The sequence below is a fragment of the Penicillium psychrofluorescens genome, assembly GCF_964197705.1.
Source record: "Penicillium psychrofluorescens genome assembly, chromosome: 1".
NCBI classification, from domain to species: domain Eukaryota; kingdom Fungi; phylum Ascomycota; class Eurotiomycetes; order Eurotiales; family Aspergillaceae; genus Penicillium; species Penicillium psychrofluorescens.
This window is the reverse complement of record NC_133439.1, coordinates 2258334-2275365: the sequence shown is the minus strand read 5'-3', so window position 1 is coordinate 2275365 and position 17032 is coordinate 2258334. Positions and strand designations below refer to the sequence as shown.

The 17032-nt window shown below is 43.3% G+C and overlaps 3 protein-coding genes across 3 annotated transcripts; all 3 read left to right on the top strand.

The window, feature by feature from the left end:
- Nucleotides 1-9898: 9898 nt before the first annotated feature.
- PFLUO_LOCUS850 (uncharacterized protein) lies at nt 9899-10595 on the top strand (the record flags this gene model as incomplete). Its single annotated transcript, XM_073786299.1, has 2 exons — nt 9899-9998; nt 10051-10595. 2 exons carry the CDS (start codon nt 9899-9901, stop codon nt 10593-10595), a joined length of 645 nt encoding a protein of 214 aa, XP_073634946.1.
- A 1014-nt stretch (nt 10596-11609) lies between these two features.
- On the top strand, nt 11610-14930 carry PFLUO_LOCUS849 (rRNA-processing protein utp21; the record flags this gene model as incomplete). The annotated part of the gene is made up of 5 exons (XM_073786288.1): nt 11610-11726; nt 11786-13282; nt 13337-13579; nt 13632-14270; nt 14322-14930. 5 exons carry the CDS (start codon nt 11610-11612, stop codon nt 14928-14930), a joined length of 3105 nt encoding a protein of 1034 aa, XP_073634945.1.
- Nucleotides 14931-15064: 134 nt separating this feature from the next.
- PFLUO_LOCUS848 (uncharacterized protein) lies at nt 15065-16802 on the top strand (the record flags this gene model as incomplete). Its single annotated transcript, XM_073786277.1, has 2 exons — nt 15065-15318; nt 15368-16802. The coding sequence occupies 2 exons, from the start codon at nt 15065-15067 to the stop codon at nt 16800-16802; spliced, it is 1689 nt and encodes a 562-aa protein (XP_073634944.1).
- Nucleotides 16803-17032: the final 230 nt, after the last annotated feature.

Sequence of the window (17032 nt, the reverse complement as noted above, 5' to 3'; positions counted from 1 at the left end):
GCGTTTAAACCATATCCGTCTAAGGATGATATTATGCTATCTAAGGTTGGCTATAAGCATAGGAATTCGTACCTATTGTCGACCGTTAATATAGAGAGTGAGTTCTACTACATAGGTAATTGACTAGGATCTCTACCCGTCGAATCCCTTTATAGGGCAATCATAGGGTAATCGAATCGTACGAAGTCCTAGCTATTAGGCTAATAGAACCGTAAGGTCTATGTCGATGAATATGAAACTATTTACTCTAGTATCTATAAGAGCCGAAATATTAACTAAGTGTCTATTAAATACTAACTAGGCATTAAAAATAAGATCTTTTTGTCTAATTAACTTCGTTAAATCAAGCGTATACAAAGACACTATTCCTCTACCTAGGAAGGAGACCTCTCCTAGGCTTAGACTTTTCCCGCCTCTATATCATTCTTATTCTCTTTAAGGGCGGTTAGGTCGATTAGAGTAGGGGGGGCGGAGGTACTAGTCGCCGACGTAGTAGCATTCACGCCTAAGGTCTTTTAATTAGGGTAGTCACGTCTGATATGACCCTACTTCTTATAGATAAAGCATCTTCCTTCGTAGAGGAGATTTATTCGTTTACCTAGTTTAATCTTTATACGTATATTATTAGCGATAGTAATCGTCTATAGAGTAGTTCTTAGGGGAATTAGGGTTGAGACGGAGCCTCCCTATCTACGTCCCTAGCCTCATATAGCGGTAAGGATATTCTAAAGGGAGATCTAGGTCGATCAGTTCTAGTAGTAATGAGCGAATCTCTCAAAGTCTACTATAGCGTTATCAACCTAATCTATTATAAGATCCCAAAGTTTATAGGTAATCTTATAGTATAAGTCTTCCTTTCGGTATTCCTCTATAATCTCCGCTTCTTTAGCTAAGTAGACGAATTTAGCTAAGAAGTCATTAAAGTCTTAATTTAAGTGTATTATTAGGTCGTAGTATTTCTTTCGGGCGTTTACTTATCGATTTGGGTCGGTAAAGACGGTCTCGAGATGTTTTAGAAGTTTAGGGGCGTCCTTATACGCTATTATAGATTCCTTATAGAGGCGAGGGCTAATGTGCATCATCGCGCGTCCCTTATAGCGGCTAACAACATAGGTTAGTCGATGCTTTGTAGTTAGGTAATAGTCAGCGTTTATAGTTAGTTTGTTCTTAATCGTAGTCACCTAGTACTCGAAAAATACTTGCTTTCCGTCGTTAAACATTAGGGGATTAGGCATCTTTGTCGACCTTATTGTTCGCTTAGTCGGGGTCGTAGTCATGATCGTAGTCTATCCTCCTCTCTAGGTAGAAACTAGTTAGAAGGCTAAATCATTTTAAGCGTCTTTAGCGTCCTTTAGTTGCTTCCGGAGGTCGTCGGTCTAGGTTCGCTAGTAAGTTTTATCGTCATCCTATAGGGCGGCTAGGGTCTCGTATAGTTCGTGGATTTTAGTCGTGAGTTTCTAAATTAGTTCTTTAGCCGTAGCGGCTCGGTAGTTAGCTTCTTATACGTTCTTACGTACAATTCGAAAGGTAGTAGTAGGATTAAGCTAACACTAGTTTAGGAAGCTTTTAGCTTCGTCGAATTTAGGGCCTTCCTAGCCATCGTCGTAGGAGAATCTTAGGGAGCCACGTCTTTTAGACGGCTACTCAACTAGTTCATTAGCGCGTTTATACTAGATATTAGGGCTAGTAAGCTCAACGGAGCGAGCCATAATTCTAGGTTCTATTTTAAAGGAAGTACGTGGTTCTATTGTTTAGCACTATCGCGGCTTTTGCGTCTGGTTCGGTAGCCTTGTAGTAGCTTGCTCACTTCGAAAGAGTTGTTGTTAGGGCACTAAGGCGAACTGGGACAGCGTTCTTCGAAGAAGTTGCGTCCGTATAGCTATACTACGATGGTAGAAAGGAAAGAAGGAACTTAGAAGTAATATGACCGGGTAGTCTGTTAGGAGAGAAAACCACGATGAAGATGATATTCAGTCTGAGTACTATGATCGACGGGACTTCTAAGTTGGAGAAGGGAAAGAAGAAGAAGGAAAAGAAACAAAGAGAGTCCAAACTATCTACAGAACCCATATCACGTGCCAGGCACAGTCGCCTTAGGCAGCGCTCGTCAGGCTGGTCACAATTCTTATCTATTTAGGCATTCGCAAATCGCTAAGAGTTCATTCATATTAGCAATAACAAGAGAATTAGGGACCTTTATATTTGTCTAAGATCTATATAACCCTAAACACGTTTAGTATATCAAGCGCTATTTGCGTATAGCTAGGCTAGATATAGACGACGAATAGTAAGAAAAGAAGCTTCAGTAGTATAATCTAGACCCTAGCTTGTACCTTTTATAAAGTAGCTCAGAATTTCTACTAACTAGGTTTAAATATTATTATCGATAAGGCTATGTATGATTCGCTACTTTAGGCGTACAAAGCATACTTTAAAAGTACTAAGCCTATTAAGATATAAGATCTTCATACTTATAGAACATTATCTAGATTTCCTATTAGGGTAGTCGCTATTAGGCCATCGTGGATATATTTCGATTCCTAGATCTTAGTCCTATAGGATCTATAGTACTAAATATGGTTATAAGGCTACCAAGGCTTTATATTTCTAGCGTTTATTGCAGAGCCAATTTACTAGTTTATTCTAGGTCGATTTATAAGTCAATTCGCTAGTAAAACTAGTGACTTAGTCTATCTAGATAATTGTTTTACTTTGATTCCCCTTCTTAAAGAACTACAAGATCCAGGAATATATTAAGTCTTTTCAATAGAGTGATTTGTACGGAGCATGCTTCTAAAGCTTAGGGAGTCCTTTATCTCACTTAGTAGGGTATTAATTTAGTACTTCTACTATCTAATATCTATTCGCTGATGTCCTTGTCTTTACTAAGCGAAAGCAGACTGTAATAACCTCTATAAATGCTACTATTTTATATACGCCTTTTAGGATTAAAGCTAGGACGAGATTAGAAACTCCTTTTACTATTAATAACTATATTTATTATATAGGTAGGTTGGTTTAATATCACAAATTAATATAGGGCTTCCTATCAAATCTATCGTAAGAGTAATTGTAATTAATTTCTAATTCTTTACTTCTTCCTTAACGCTATAATTATTAATGCTTTTCGAATGTAGTATATTTATAAATATTAATAAGTAAGTTAGCTAGTTAGCTCGCGCCTCGTAAGAAGCTAGATGAAGAAAATCTTTGCCATCGCTTTTGTAAAAGAGGTAGAAGATATGCTAGGCATTAATCTAATAAAGCCATATGGATGGATCAAGGACCTAATCAATTTAAATTCAACTATAGGGGAGGCGAGCCGATATCTAGAATTGGTATAATGGAAAAAAGGCCCAAATGAAGGGTCTATAAATAGCGCGATTAAGATATACGTACGTATAATATAGCAATACATTGCTAGGTTCGAAAAACCAATATTAGGATTAAATTAAATTCATAGTTTGAATTAGTCTTCGATAACTATACTAACTGATGCCCCTAATTACTATAGTCAGGGGTCAAAAGTATTAGTACACTCCCTTTTTATATAATCACTAATGCATTTGAAAATTATATATCTCTTCTACTTTTGATAGTATACTAACAAAAAATAACTATATTAATAAGATAATTATCAACTTTTAATATCGTGTATAGTAACCCCACTTAGCTCTTATAGCTATAATGATTATACGAGGCATAGTCTATAGACTCCTAATCTATATAGTCCTATAAATCGTCCAGCGTATGTTAATAATCCTCCCAATCAATCTAACGGCGTCTACTATTAGCTAGTCTTAGGTATCCTTTGAATAATTGGCATTAGTAGTGCCTATACAACCTGAGTAAGGTTGAAACCGGGCGCATATAGAGTCTATCCAATACGATAAGTTTTATTAATTAAACCCAAAATTCGGAATTAATTATGAAGCTCCCTACACTTACCAATTGGCCGTTCGATTGTTTAGTAGGCTTGAGCTTTAAAGGTAAGAGTTATAGGGAGTAATCGCATTTATATATTTAATTGATATAACCTATTCCTGATTCCCTAGCTATTTTATCGACCTCCTAATATAGTGTTTGGCCCTTATAATATCCTTAGTCATCGCAATTAGGCGGATTAAAAAGCCTATTTCGTTAAAATTATAGTTATCTCTAGGCTAAAGTGAATATTCGCTATTTTATCTACTATTAATAGTTTAGGATAAATCCGCACGAATAATAGATAAAATCTATTATAGGAACGATTGCTGTTCTTTAGTAGTTAATCTATAATTATTGGCGTGCGTTTTAGAGCGAGATCGTTAGCTACCGATCTAACATTAGAGGGTAAAGCGCAGTATTTCAAATATGCGCATAGCTTCGCGAATAATTAGAATTCCACTATTCTAGAAGGCTTTAATTGCAAGTTAGATTTCACCCTCTTAATATATTTTTGGGAATTTTAACTACGAATCGGGGCTTAGTAGTTAGTTAAAATAAAAGAAGTTAACGCGTTAAAACATGATTCGCGTTCCCTAGCCCACTCGTTTGTGTGGCCTGTTGACCTAGGAATTACGCTACTCTAGGGATTCGACTTAATAATTACGTAGTTGTAGAAGCGCTTTTTTTGTATATTACATTAAGCTTCGCGAGACGCAATTATCGCGTATAATTTAACACGAAGATACCCATTTTTAAGGCTATAAATAATAGTAGAGCGTATTTTAGATAAGAGCTTAGTCTTCAAGGAGAATTGATAGGGCTTCTCCCGTTTTTGTTAGGGACACTCCATATTATGTAATTAGGGAGATTGCATAATTATAAATGTTATATGATGTATTTAAGATAAGTATAATAACTTATTAAGTTAAATGGAGAATAAATGAGCTATTGAAATAGCTCCTTTGCCTACCTATACAAATACGTTATAAGAGCAATAGGTCTACAGTCCGTATATCGGATTACTAGAGAGCGATTACGCCGTTAGCGAGTTAGCCTAAGCGAGGGCTATAAATTAAGGGTTAATTAGAGTATCCTCTACCCTCAGAGCCACTAGTTTTTTTTACTAATACCTAAGATATAGAAACGGATAAGATCTAAATAGACGAAGTAGAGCCTAGCTAGAAGCGGAAAAAGACACCCTTAAAGTGTAGTATATATAGTGATATTAGAGATATGCGAAGGTCATATAAGTAATGGAGGATGAAATTTAGAATAAAATCCTAATAGATCATATAAACATTTCTAATTATGTAATCCCTCGAATTACGTAGATTAAGCAGATTAAACCCTTTATAGTCGTATACAGTAACTCCCCCCTATATAATATGTCGTAGCATTATGTCGTAGCGTTAAAAGAATAGGCTACTAAGGAATATAATGAGGTTATTGGAGCTATATATACCCTAAACGTAGCTATTGGTTAAATAGATAGGAGCGGTATTAAGACTAGTGTTAACTTTATATATTAGTTGGTTATTAACATAAAGCTGTTAATATATAAAATAATTAGTATAAACTTTTTAGAATCAAAATCAAAAAATTCCCTTAACGTATTACTAAAAATATACTAGCATGTATAAGACAAATAGATATATTTAGGTAAGGAATATTACGAAAGATTAATCGACATTGCAAATAGGTTTGAAATAGTCTAAATAGCATAGGTATACTATATTATCATATGTTGAGTAATTATCATTAAGATATAAGGCTACTATTTACCATAGTATAAGGGTTACAGCATTTACTTAGGAACTACGTTAGAATAAATCTATACGATCTTATATTCGAGTGATATATATAGGAGTAGATAGGTAACCAATATAGAGAATCCTAACGTAATCGGTAAGCGAGTAGGCTAACTAAAAACACTAAAGTAGGTAAGATATCTTATTAACTTGATAATTTCACAACGAATTAGTTTTATCTGATTATTAGATATATATATATTAATTATAGATATAACTAACAGTATAAACTAGCTTAAATCAAATTAAATAATTATTGAACCACGCCATAAAAAAAACACTACGGCCGCATGCTTAATACATATCTCAACCACTAGATCTCAAAATTCCTTAAAATTTATTTAAGACATTATTTTGTAAGATATCGCCTTTACTATAGTGTTTTAGGATATAGATATAAGTAGGTAAGATCGGACTCCTACGTATCGTATACTATCGCCGAAAGAGAGTAGGAGGAATAGTTAGGTAACTTACTAAATAAGTCAACTAGTATATAGTGCAGCCGGGCCAGCGCCCAGTGCCCATGATTGGAGAGCGGGATTCCTGTAGTCTAGAACTCCTATTATGTACAAACACTTATTATTCAATTACAATAAGACGTCCGATTGCCTTATTATCCTATTCGGTCGGAGCGTTCGATTTAGTGGTGGCCCGAATCCCCTAGTTCTCCCGTCGGTCTACCAGCTTGGACCTGGCGCGCCCCTATGCAACGTTTCCCGCTCCAATAGTTTAAACTATAGCTTTTTGGATACGTCGACTATACTACTATCCTAACTATAGTTCGCTAAGCTACGTATTTAAATATTATGTTTCAGGTAGTATCTAGACTAGAAAAAGTGGCACTAAGCGTTAAATTTAGTAGGTTGCGTAACGATGAGTATTTATTGCATCAAGTCTCAGGCCCTCGCTAGCGAGGGCCCGCCACCTGTATGAAAGGTACCCAAATAAGAGAATTCTCTTATTTCCTACATAATCACTTCTTCTATTACTACTTCTACTAAAAATGCCTAGAACCAATTAAATTAAATCGTCAACTCCCTAGAATCGCTTAGGTAGCAAAATAATCCCAATATTACGAAAACTACGTAAGAATTCGCGGTTCCTAATGGTTAGCTTCGTTAGCGTTAGCGTAGCATATATTCGCTATTTTAACGACAACCTAATAGTTAGAAGCTAAATACTATATAAGAGGGGCGGGGCTCTATACGAGTATGTTAACTACTTTACTATAGTAGGAGCATTAATAAACCGTCGGCAAATTAGTGTTTTAGCTAATTTAATTCTCCTAGATACTAAATAAGTATTATTACGATAGGCTATTACTATGAAAGAAGATGCTTAAGTATATTACTAAGACTACTTGTATTAAGTTAGTTAATAATTTATTAGTGTACTAATAGATTTAATTATTCCATAAATAAATAATTCGTCGTATAGTTAGGGCAAAGCGTCTCAACTTATACGATCGTTTTAGATATTATTTAGTATGTTAATAGGTATAATTTTGTATGGAGAATAATGTTCTTTTATCTTTCTTACTCCTGTATATGTCATATCTTATAGCCTCTTAATATTAGTGTTTTTAGCAATTATAAATACTAGCATAATAAGGCTATTAATTCTGTGGCTATAACTGAATGCTAGAAGTTTATAAAGGATGAATACCTCTATTCAATTAGCAAAATTCATATAGAAACCTTTCGTCCTCGTACGATTAACCTTAGTATTAAATTAATAGCTAGCTTTATATAATCTATACGATAACATACTATCGATAAGGGAAATATCTGATAAAGTAAGACGCATAAGCGATAATATCTTAATAAGTAGTATTATCCTAGTTCTTAACGTATCCCGTAAGCGAGTGGGCCATGCAAGCGAGTGGGCCACCCCAAAACACATAGTAAATGCGATTTACTACGTCAACAACCACGAGTTAAAAGCTAATTGATTTCTGGTATAAGGCTGTTTTTCAGTATAGAAAATAGTATGGTTTAGTGGGCCATGCAAGCGAGTGGGCCACCCCAAAACACATAGTAAGTGCGATTTACTACATCAACAACCACGAGTTAAAAGCTAATTGATTTCTGGTATAAGGCTGTTTTTCAGTATAAAAAATAGTATGGTTTAGTTTAAATTTAAAATAAATAATCATTAGATGATGTTACCAAAAAATACATAGCGACTAACTCACGTATATATATATCTCACTCCCTAAGCTTCAAAATTTCTTAATTCCCTAGAAATAGGCTAGATATGACCTGAATAGTCCTAGGATTTAATAAAATCTCATAATACACTACCGTTGTTGAGATATAAAACTATAAAATATCGCATTTACTATGTGTTTTAGGGTGGCCCACTCGCTTACCGATTACGTTATCACTTCTAATTAGCATTAGGTAAGCTTATAAAAGGTGCTAGAGCGTAGGCTACCCAGGTGGACGGTTTGAGACCTTTGGAACACTAGTGTACTCTCGAAGTATCCGCTGCACTCTTCTTAGGACTTACTTAATAGGCTAATAGTTAGAATCTGTTCTTTAAATTAACTGACCTTAAATGTAGTAACTAAGCTATAGTGATTCTTCACCTTAACGAATAGCGAACTCTCTATCTATATATGGAAAGTAATATCCATAGCTTGGTAATCTCGCTATTGGCTAAGTTATTTCATAAGCGAGTGGGTCAACCCACACACTGTAGTAAGTGCATTATTTTTGCAACTCGATATTTTAACAGCCATAGGTTTCCATTTGATAATTGGCAGGAGTATCAATAGGCATAATAAACAGTATAACTCGTCTAAATCTAAAATTATACTCGCCTAAATCTAAAAAGAAAAACATTACCAAAGAATAATTGCAAATCTGATAAATAGGCTACAAATGACCCATAAGTACAATTTTATCGTAAAACCCCTCGTATTAAGCTATTGTTGTTGGGATATTGAGCTGTAGAATATCCCACTATGGTATTTTCAGTTGATCAACTCGGTTGGTTGACCGGCTCGCTCATGAAAAATACGTTAGTAGTTCAAGACAATTACTGTCAAAGAATATTCAATAAAATAGAACGTCGAGATTGAGCGGATTTCAGGAGGAGAGTACTTTATAAGTCGAGCAATAAAGGCAGAAATATAATTGTGTAGCTAAAATGCTACACCCACTTCATCACCAATGAGAACGGTGAGAGCCTGCCATCCAGGGGGCGGGTATACTAATTCTTAGAACTAAGAGTACTATATAGCTATATAGAGATTTTAAATTAAGTAGTAGGGTAAAAACATCTTAATTATTTTCCTTTTACTATAGTTTGAACTATATAGTACAGATTTACTACTTATTAGCATTAAGCCTAAAACATATGCATGTAATAAATATGAATAGTATGACCAAGATTCTGTTCCTATAGGCGACCAAGATGGCCAATACATAGTCCACTAGTCTAGCTTCGTCATGTGTGGGCACTATGTATGTACTAGCTCACGGAGATCCATTAGTTGCACTCCCAGCAACTACTGACAGGAATACACTGCATTTGTCATGCATGGATGGTAGTGGAGAGTGTTTTACCCTGCTGGCGGGACTAGGCACCGATATCGATAACTGGCATAGTCATTCAATGATTCTACACGGTTACGCACTACAGAGTGAGTCATCAAGCGATTCTGGGTGAAACACCCTAAAAATCGCGCTAATATGACCAATTAGGCCGGTGTGAGCTTTTGTAATCAAGCTAGTCGGTTAATGGTTCATAACCAGCCCTTACTATACCATGCACTGACTACAAGTTGATTAGTTTCCTGAAATTAGTTTCCGCTCCAGCATTCCATCAAACTCTTATCTCCCCGGATCTGTAAATTACAATAAAGGAAAGCCAGAGTATGGCAGTAATTATTCTCGGAACTGCCCCTCATCATTCAATCTTCCCTCCAAAAAACCCCACCCCACTCGGACCTTGCTACCACCTACGTGACCGAACCAGCTCGCTGTTCTCTTCCAGTAATCAATATCGGGATGGATGATTCAAAACTAGTGACACTCAGCCAACTACCCAAAGAGTTGCTCCGCAAGTATATCGATGGCTGCCATATCCTGCATCACCATGGGCTAGTTGATGCGTATGGACACCTTTCGGTCCGACTATCTGCATCAACTTTCTTGATGTCGAGATACCTCGCCCCTGCGCTCGTGGCGTCAGTGGACGATCTAGTCATCTACCGGGTTGAAAATGGCCAGCCAGTTGCTACAGATGCCCCAAGAGGTCAGTAGTTCCCCTCAGATTGGCCAAATGGTGGCCTGACTTGACTCTATAGGATTCTCCGAGCGATTCATCCACTCTGAAGTTTACAAGGCCTACCAAGGTGTCCAGGCGGTGGTGCACTCGCATTCTCTTGAAGTGGTCCCATTCTCTATCTCGACCACGCCACTTCAGGCCTGTTTCCACATGGCAGGATTTTTGGGTACCGCCGTCCCTATCTGGGATGCCGCATCGGTATACAAGGATCATCCAGACGACAACCAGGATATGCTGGTAAAAAACGTAAAGTTAGCATCCGCACTTGCCCGATCACTAGGTGACGGTGCCCAAGGCATGCCCAAGCATCCCGTGGCATTGATGCGTGGCCATGGCTTCGTGGCAACATCAAATAGCCTAGAAATGGTGATTTTTAATAGCGTTTACACGGCTCAAAATGCCAGAGTACAACGGCAGGCACTCAGTCTGGGCACTGATGTGCAGGTCTTTACCGAGCGTGAGGCGCATGACACTGGTACAACAACGGGCCAGGGGGCTGTGAAGCCATGGCCGCTTTGGGTGGCGGAGGTATCCAAATCATCGCTATACCAGAATCTAATGTAGGCGAAATTGACACGTGAATTGAAAAACCAACTAGAACATCTCCTATAGCATTTTCTGCATTGGGGTTGATGCCCGGGACGAGGGACCGGAAGGAGCAGCTGGGATCGTCTCCAAGAGGTTCGCGAGATATAGTATTACGTATTCCTCTCATTGTGACTGACCAGTCTGTTTATACTCCCCAGCAGATGGCACCAATCGATGAACTATTTGCTCCTGTCCGTCAAATCAATTTTAAGATCGGTTGAAAATGGTAAACTTACGATCACTCCTTCACTTGAATATGGCTTCGAACTTTACTCATGTTTCTGATCGCCGTAGGCCACATGATTCTGTAGTTTGAGAGGATCGATCTCCCGGACTGTACTGCAAAGGTTTATAAGGGACAATGAGAAAATGTTCGAAACGCCGTTGTCCGGCGAGCCAACATTTGCTGGGAAATCGAATGTCGATGCGGAGTTGCTTAATCCCATAGTATCCCGCTTACTTAGTCCGCTTTAGCCCAGTTCTGTGATGAGGTAATCGGCATCCCTAGCTAAAAAAAAAAAAATTCCATCTCCGCATGTTTTCTATGATCTTGCTAGGTACATATAGCAGGAGAGGACCCGGCCAAAGCTTATCCTCAATCTTGGCCTTGATAAACTCAATGGATCCTGGGGTCACTGCCCACGTGTCATAGCTCGACTGCAACGCCAATTGGACCACTTCCACACTGCCCGTCGCGTACGCCATCGGCTCGGCCGTCAGGTGCTGCTGCGGATTCATCAGAGCCGGCCAAAAGTGCATGTTCGCCTTGTTAATCTGCGCACAAAAGGGAAGGCCGCAGCCCGAAGGAAGGACAGTGACCGCCATGATGTTTTAGCTATGTACGTAGGGTAGGATCAACGATACAAACAACGGGCAGAATAATACGCGGAGACAGACCGCCTTGCGACAAGGCGGTCAATGTACTGCCTACGAGAAGAAAAAAAAAGAAGCGATCATCTTTCGTTTCGCCGTATCACCAGCACCAGCACCATGCCCTCCGTGGCCAACGAGACCTTCGATTTGCCTCTTGCAAAGAGGCAAAAGCGGTCCGAAAATCAACCCGATCGTCGTATCCAACATGGATCAAAGATCTTCTCTCCATTCCGGGTACGTTTAACGAATCAATTGGCTTGTAGTCGTCCTCGAGCTAATCAACTCGCGCAAAGACGTTAGGTCTTGTGTCCCCGACCGCGGTCCCATTCACCAGTATTCGTCTAGGGAAATCAACCTTCCAAATCACCACGTCTGTGGGTCATTCCCTCCAAACATATGACTTACGCCGAGGCCTGAATCTGGTCTTTCTGAGTCGGCCGCAAACCCCCGACGTGATCACGGCAACCTGCGCATGGCAGGACCGCGTTTTCGCTGCTTGGGGTCACCCTCGGCCAGGAGCACCAGGTGGAGTGTGGGTATTCAAGCGTGGAAAGAAAGTGGCATCTCTCGAAGACCCTCCGGCTCTCCATGAGCCCATCGAGCAATTGGTTGTGTTTGGATCGTGGGTAATCGGCTGTTGGGCAGAAGGTATTGAGGTGTGGAAAACGGAAACCTACGAGCATTATGCCAGCTTACGACCCCGACCGATCGAAGGTTCGGCGGCAAACCAGATCTATACCGGGGTACTGTGTAATATGCCGACGTACCTCAACAAGGTCTTTGTTGGACGATGTGATGGGGCCATCGACATTTGGAATCTCCGGACGGGCAAGTTACTCCATACACTGCTTCCAGCATGCCCAAATCCCGGGCCTGTGACTGTCGTCCATCCGACCCCTGCCTTGTCCCTGATTGCTGTTGCCCACAAGAGTGGTGCTCTGTCGATCCAAAATGTTGATTCCGGACAGCTGGTCTTGTCCCTGAGAACCCCGTCGTCCCAGGCTTCACCAGTGACGTCGATTACATTTCGAAGTGACGGTCTAGGTGCTGGCCATGATGGCCGGAAATCAGGTGTCATGGCTACTACAACTAGTGGTAGTGGCGATATCACCATGTGGGACTTGAACGATGGGGGCCGTGTCGCTGGTATCCTCCGCGGTGCACACCGCGTCTCTGGCGGGGAATTGGCCCAGGGCGTTAATCGCATTGAGTTCTTGGACGGACAACCGGTTCTGGTATCGTCAGGGAGCGACAATTCTTTGCGCACTTGGATCTTTGACGAGACTCCATTCTCGCCAGTTCCCAGACCCCTTCATAGACGAAGCGGACACTCCGCTGCGGTCAGTGCTCTGGACTTCCTGCCCTCATCTTCCGATGGATCCGAGTCCGGCGGCAAATGGCTGCTCAGCGCCAGTAAGGATTGTAGCCTCTGGGGCCTCAGCCTCCGCAAAGACAGCCAGCATGCCGAACTCTCTCAAGGCAGTGTGGAACGCAAGGCTAAACAGATAGGGTCCGCGGTCAACTCCGACGCCACATCACTTGACAGTCTCAAAGCTCCAGAGGTGACATGCGTCGCGTGCTCTCTCAACCGCGACGGTGGAATGGGCACTGCAACATCAGGCCCAATCTGGTCCAACCCCAAGTCCACCAGCACGGATGCTTCCAATGCCACCGGCTGGGAAAGCGTCGTCACCGGCCACCGAGGTGACAAGCTCGCGAGGACCTGGTTCTGGGGAAAGAAGAGCGCTGGGCGATGGACTTTTGAGACTGGCGATCGCACCGAGGTCAAGGTACGTGTGCATTATAGTCTTCTACGAAGAATGGGCACTGATGAAGAATTACAGAGTGTTGCGATGTCGCAGTGTGGAACTTTTGCTCTTGTTGGGTCGGCAGGTGGTTGTATCGATCTGTTCAACATGCAGTCCGGGCAATATCGACAGAGTTTCCCACCTCGAGCTTTGAAATCCCGTGGTGCGAAGGTCAATCCCAGCTCCAGCAATGGAAATCATACCAAACCGGTGACGGGGTTGATGATCGACAGTCTGAATCGAACCGTCGTCAGCTGCAGTCTGGACGGCAAAGTCAAGGTATCACTATCATCTCCTTCATCGCGTATATATGACTGACTCTTGCATTTAGTTTTGGGACCTCCTCTCCGGTACATTGATTGACGAGTTAGATTGGCACCCCATGGCTGCCGTCACTGGTCTTCGTTACAGCAAGGGGAGCGAGCTTGTCGCCTTCAGTTGTGACGATCTTTCAATCCGCGTGATTGATCTTGAAACGCGCAAGCTCGTCCGAGAGTTCTGGGGATGTGTCGGCCAAGTCAATGACTTCATATTCTCGAATGACGGGCGGTGGATGATCGCGGCTTCCATGGACTCGGTGATCCGAATTTGGGATCTGCCCACAGGCCATCTAATTGACATTTTCCGGGTGTCCAGCACCTGTGTCCGACTCGCCATGCCATCTACTGGAGAGTTTCTGGCCACTGCACACGCAGGTGATATCGGTGTTAGCTTGTGGAGTAACCGCAGCCTATTCATGCCTGTTTCGACCAGAAATATTGAAGAAAGCGCTGTCCAGGATGTCAGCATCCCCACTACATCTGGGGAAAGCGGCGCGGGACCTGTTGAAGCTGCCTTTTCCGATATTCCTCAGCAGCTCGAAACAGAAGGTCCAGTGTTGGCGACTGAGCAACTTCGCCACGACATGATGACACTCAGTCTTGTCCCCAAGAGTCGATGGCAGGCACTGCTTCATCTAGACTCCATCAGGGTATGCCTCTTTCCTCTTGTATGGCGATCCCTTCTCTAACCCGAACCACAGGAACGAAATCGGCCGAAGGAGGCTCCCAAGGCGCCTGAAAAGGCACCTTTCTTCCTCCCCTCTCTCTTGGGTACAAACGGCTCCGAGCTCATTAATGGAAGCAACGAGGCTGCTGAGTTGGGTTCGCAGGCCACCAGTGCGGAGGCAGAGCGCTCTCGGGTTGCCAAGTTGCAGGCCGCTACTAAGATTGGCCTCTCAGGTTCTCCCTTCTCAACGCTACTAAATTCTGGTCGGCAATCTGGCAACTTCGACCCCTTCATTGAGCATCTCAAAGCTCTACCTCCGGCCAAAGCGGACCTGGAGATCCGCTCATTGGATCCTCGGGTGCGCGATAGCCATTCCGAACTAGTCGATTTTGTCGTCGGTTTAACTGGGCGCTTGAAGCTCCGGCAAGACTTTGAATTGGTCAATGCCTGGATGGCCGTATTTCTCAAGATCCACGCTGATACTGTGTCGTTGTGTTCTCGCCGAAATGAGCCTGAGTATCGCCTTTTGCAGGCGGCTCTGACTTCGTGGACACAGGAGCAGCGGCAGGAAGGAAAGCGACTGGCCGACCTGGTGGGATACTGTCGCGGCGTGGTGGGCTTCCTGCGGTCCGCTCGTTCATAGAACCGATGTGTATAGATCGAGTCTGTAACCTACATAGTAGCTAAATTCTGACTAAGAATCTCTTCCCGTGGATCTTTCTCTTTTGTTTTTTTGATCTCTCTCTCTCTCTCTCTCTCTATGTGTGTGTCCGAAGTATGGGCATTCCCTACCTGACGAAACACCTGCTCCCCTTTGCTGAATCGGTCGTGCTGGGTCCGTCGGACTCGGAGTGTCCATCGGTGCGGGATGTGGTGATCGATGGACCCAGCCTGGTGTACCAGGTCTACCTGCGCCTCCTAGCCTGGTCCGACCCCAGCACCGATGTGCTCGCCGTCCAACCGACCTGCCAACAGGTCAGTGTCGGCGTGCTGGGCTATCTACTTCAATTGGCCAAACTAGGCGTGCAGGTGTAAGCTCTCAACTCCCTCTCACCATCTCAGTCTGACCCAGCCCCCAAGGCACGGGATATTCTTCGATGGCGCATTGCCCATGTCGAAAAGAGAGACCCGGCTTGCGCGGCTCGAAAAATCGAGGCACCGCCTGGAGCTGTTCCGTTGCATAAACCTCCCGTCTTCCGGGTCCCGGTCCTGCGGAGTGGCCTCGGTCCAGCCGGCCCAGCTCTGGCGGAGCCGAAGTGTGCCAACACGATGGAAGAACATCCCAGAGAATCCATTCATGGTCTCGGCGGTGTATGAGGACCTCAGGTGCCGCTGGACCAAGGAAAGCATTGCGGATCTCCACGGCGAACTCAGTTGCTGTCTAGCGGACTTCGGAGAGCACCCGTGGGCTGGCATCACAGTGATGGCTCCCGGGGAAGCCGATGCCATGTGCGCCCTGGTATCCAACCAAACGGGCGCCGCAGTCTTAACAAATGATTCCGACCTTTTGCTCCACGACCTGGGTCCCCATGGCTCCGTGGTCTTCCTAGACTCGGTGCAAATGCCAGGGGCCACCTGGGAGACGGTTGATTCTGATATCCAGGGGCTGAGATTATCCCCACATTCTCTCGCTGGTCGTTTGGGGATGCCAAGTGTCCAACGTTTCGCCTACGAATTGAAGACAAGCCCCCACCTGCGTTTGCCGGAACTCATCCGAAAGTCCAAGGAAGATTTGGGAGCTCAGTCACTACCGAATAGCTATCCTGAATTCCTCCAAGAATACCAGCACGACCTCGGCCTTTCTTCTACGGGAACTGGTAGATCACTGGATCCTCGAGTATCTGAATTGTTTTGGCAGTACGAGCTTCCTGAGACTTATTGCCCAATGGACCAACCACACGTCTACCTGGGCATCCTAAACGAGGATCATGCCAGACGGTGTGCATGGGAAGACGGTCGGTTTTACCGGTCTCTGGGTTACTCTCTTTTCAACCTGTCACGCCCCTCTTCCAATCAATTTACACTCGTCCATGAATATGTTCGAAGAGGTGGGCGAATTGTAGCGGATCAGATTACCCTCGCGGGTGCGAAGACAGTCGACTCGGACTTGGATCTGTTACGAAAGCGCTTGAGCTTGGCACGGTCTGCGTTTGGCAATGGCCTGTCCCCGTTCAGCTTTTGGGCGCTTTTTGCTCTGTCGGATATCTGCCACCACGCCTCCGCCTCGTGGACGGCTCCCAGCTTGGAGAGATTCTTAGCGAGAGGCTTTATGGCCAAAAGAGCCGAATGGGTAGACCATCACCTCCTTGCCCAGATCCAGGCCGTGCTGTACTCGCTCCGCATCCTCAAGCAGCTCCTGGAGATGACAACGCGGGACTCTTCCACCAAGTCCCTGTTCGGCGACTTACCGCCGCTACATATTCTAGCCCGATCACGGCTCGAGATGGTTGGGAGTTTTTCTGACCAGGACCTAGTTCATCGTTTGGTGAGTTGCATGTTCCATACGTGCTGTTGAAAGGACACGTACGGTCAAAATACGGTGCAAAAGACTTCTTGCTATATCAACTTCTGGCAAAACCCATCCCTGAGGCGACAAATCCCGGACTTCCATACCACAAACCATAGGCGAACAACAGGTCTAGTGTACCAATCCCATACTCTGCTAAAAGCGCACTGGGAAACCCACCAAGACCCGCGGTCCCTCTGCGACACTCGGATGTGTGTCCATCGACCGGTAACGCCAGC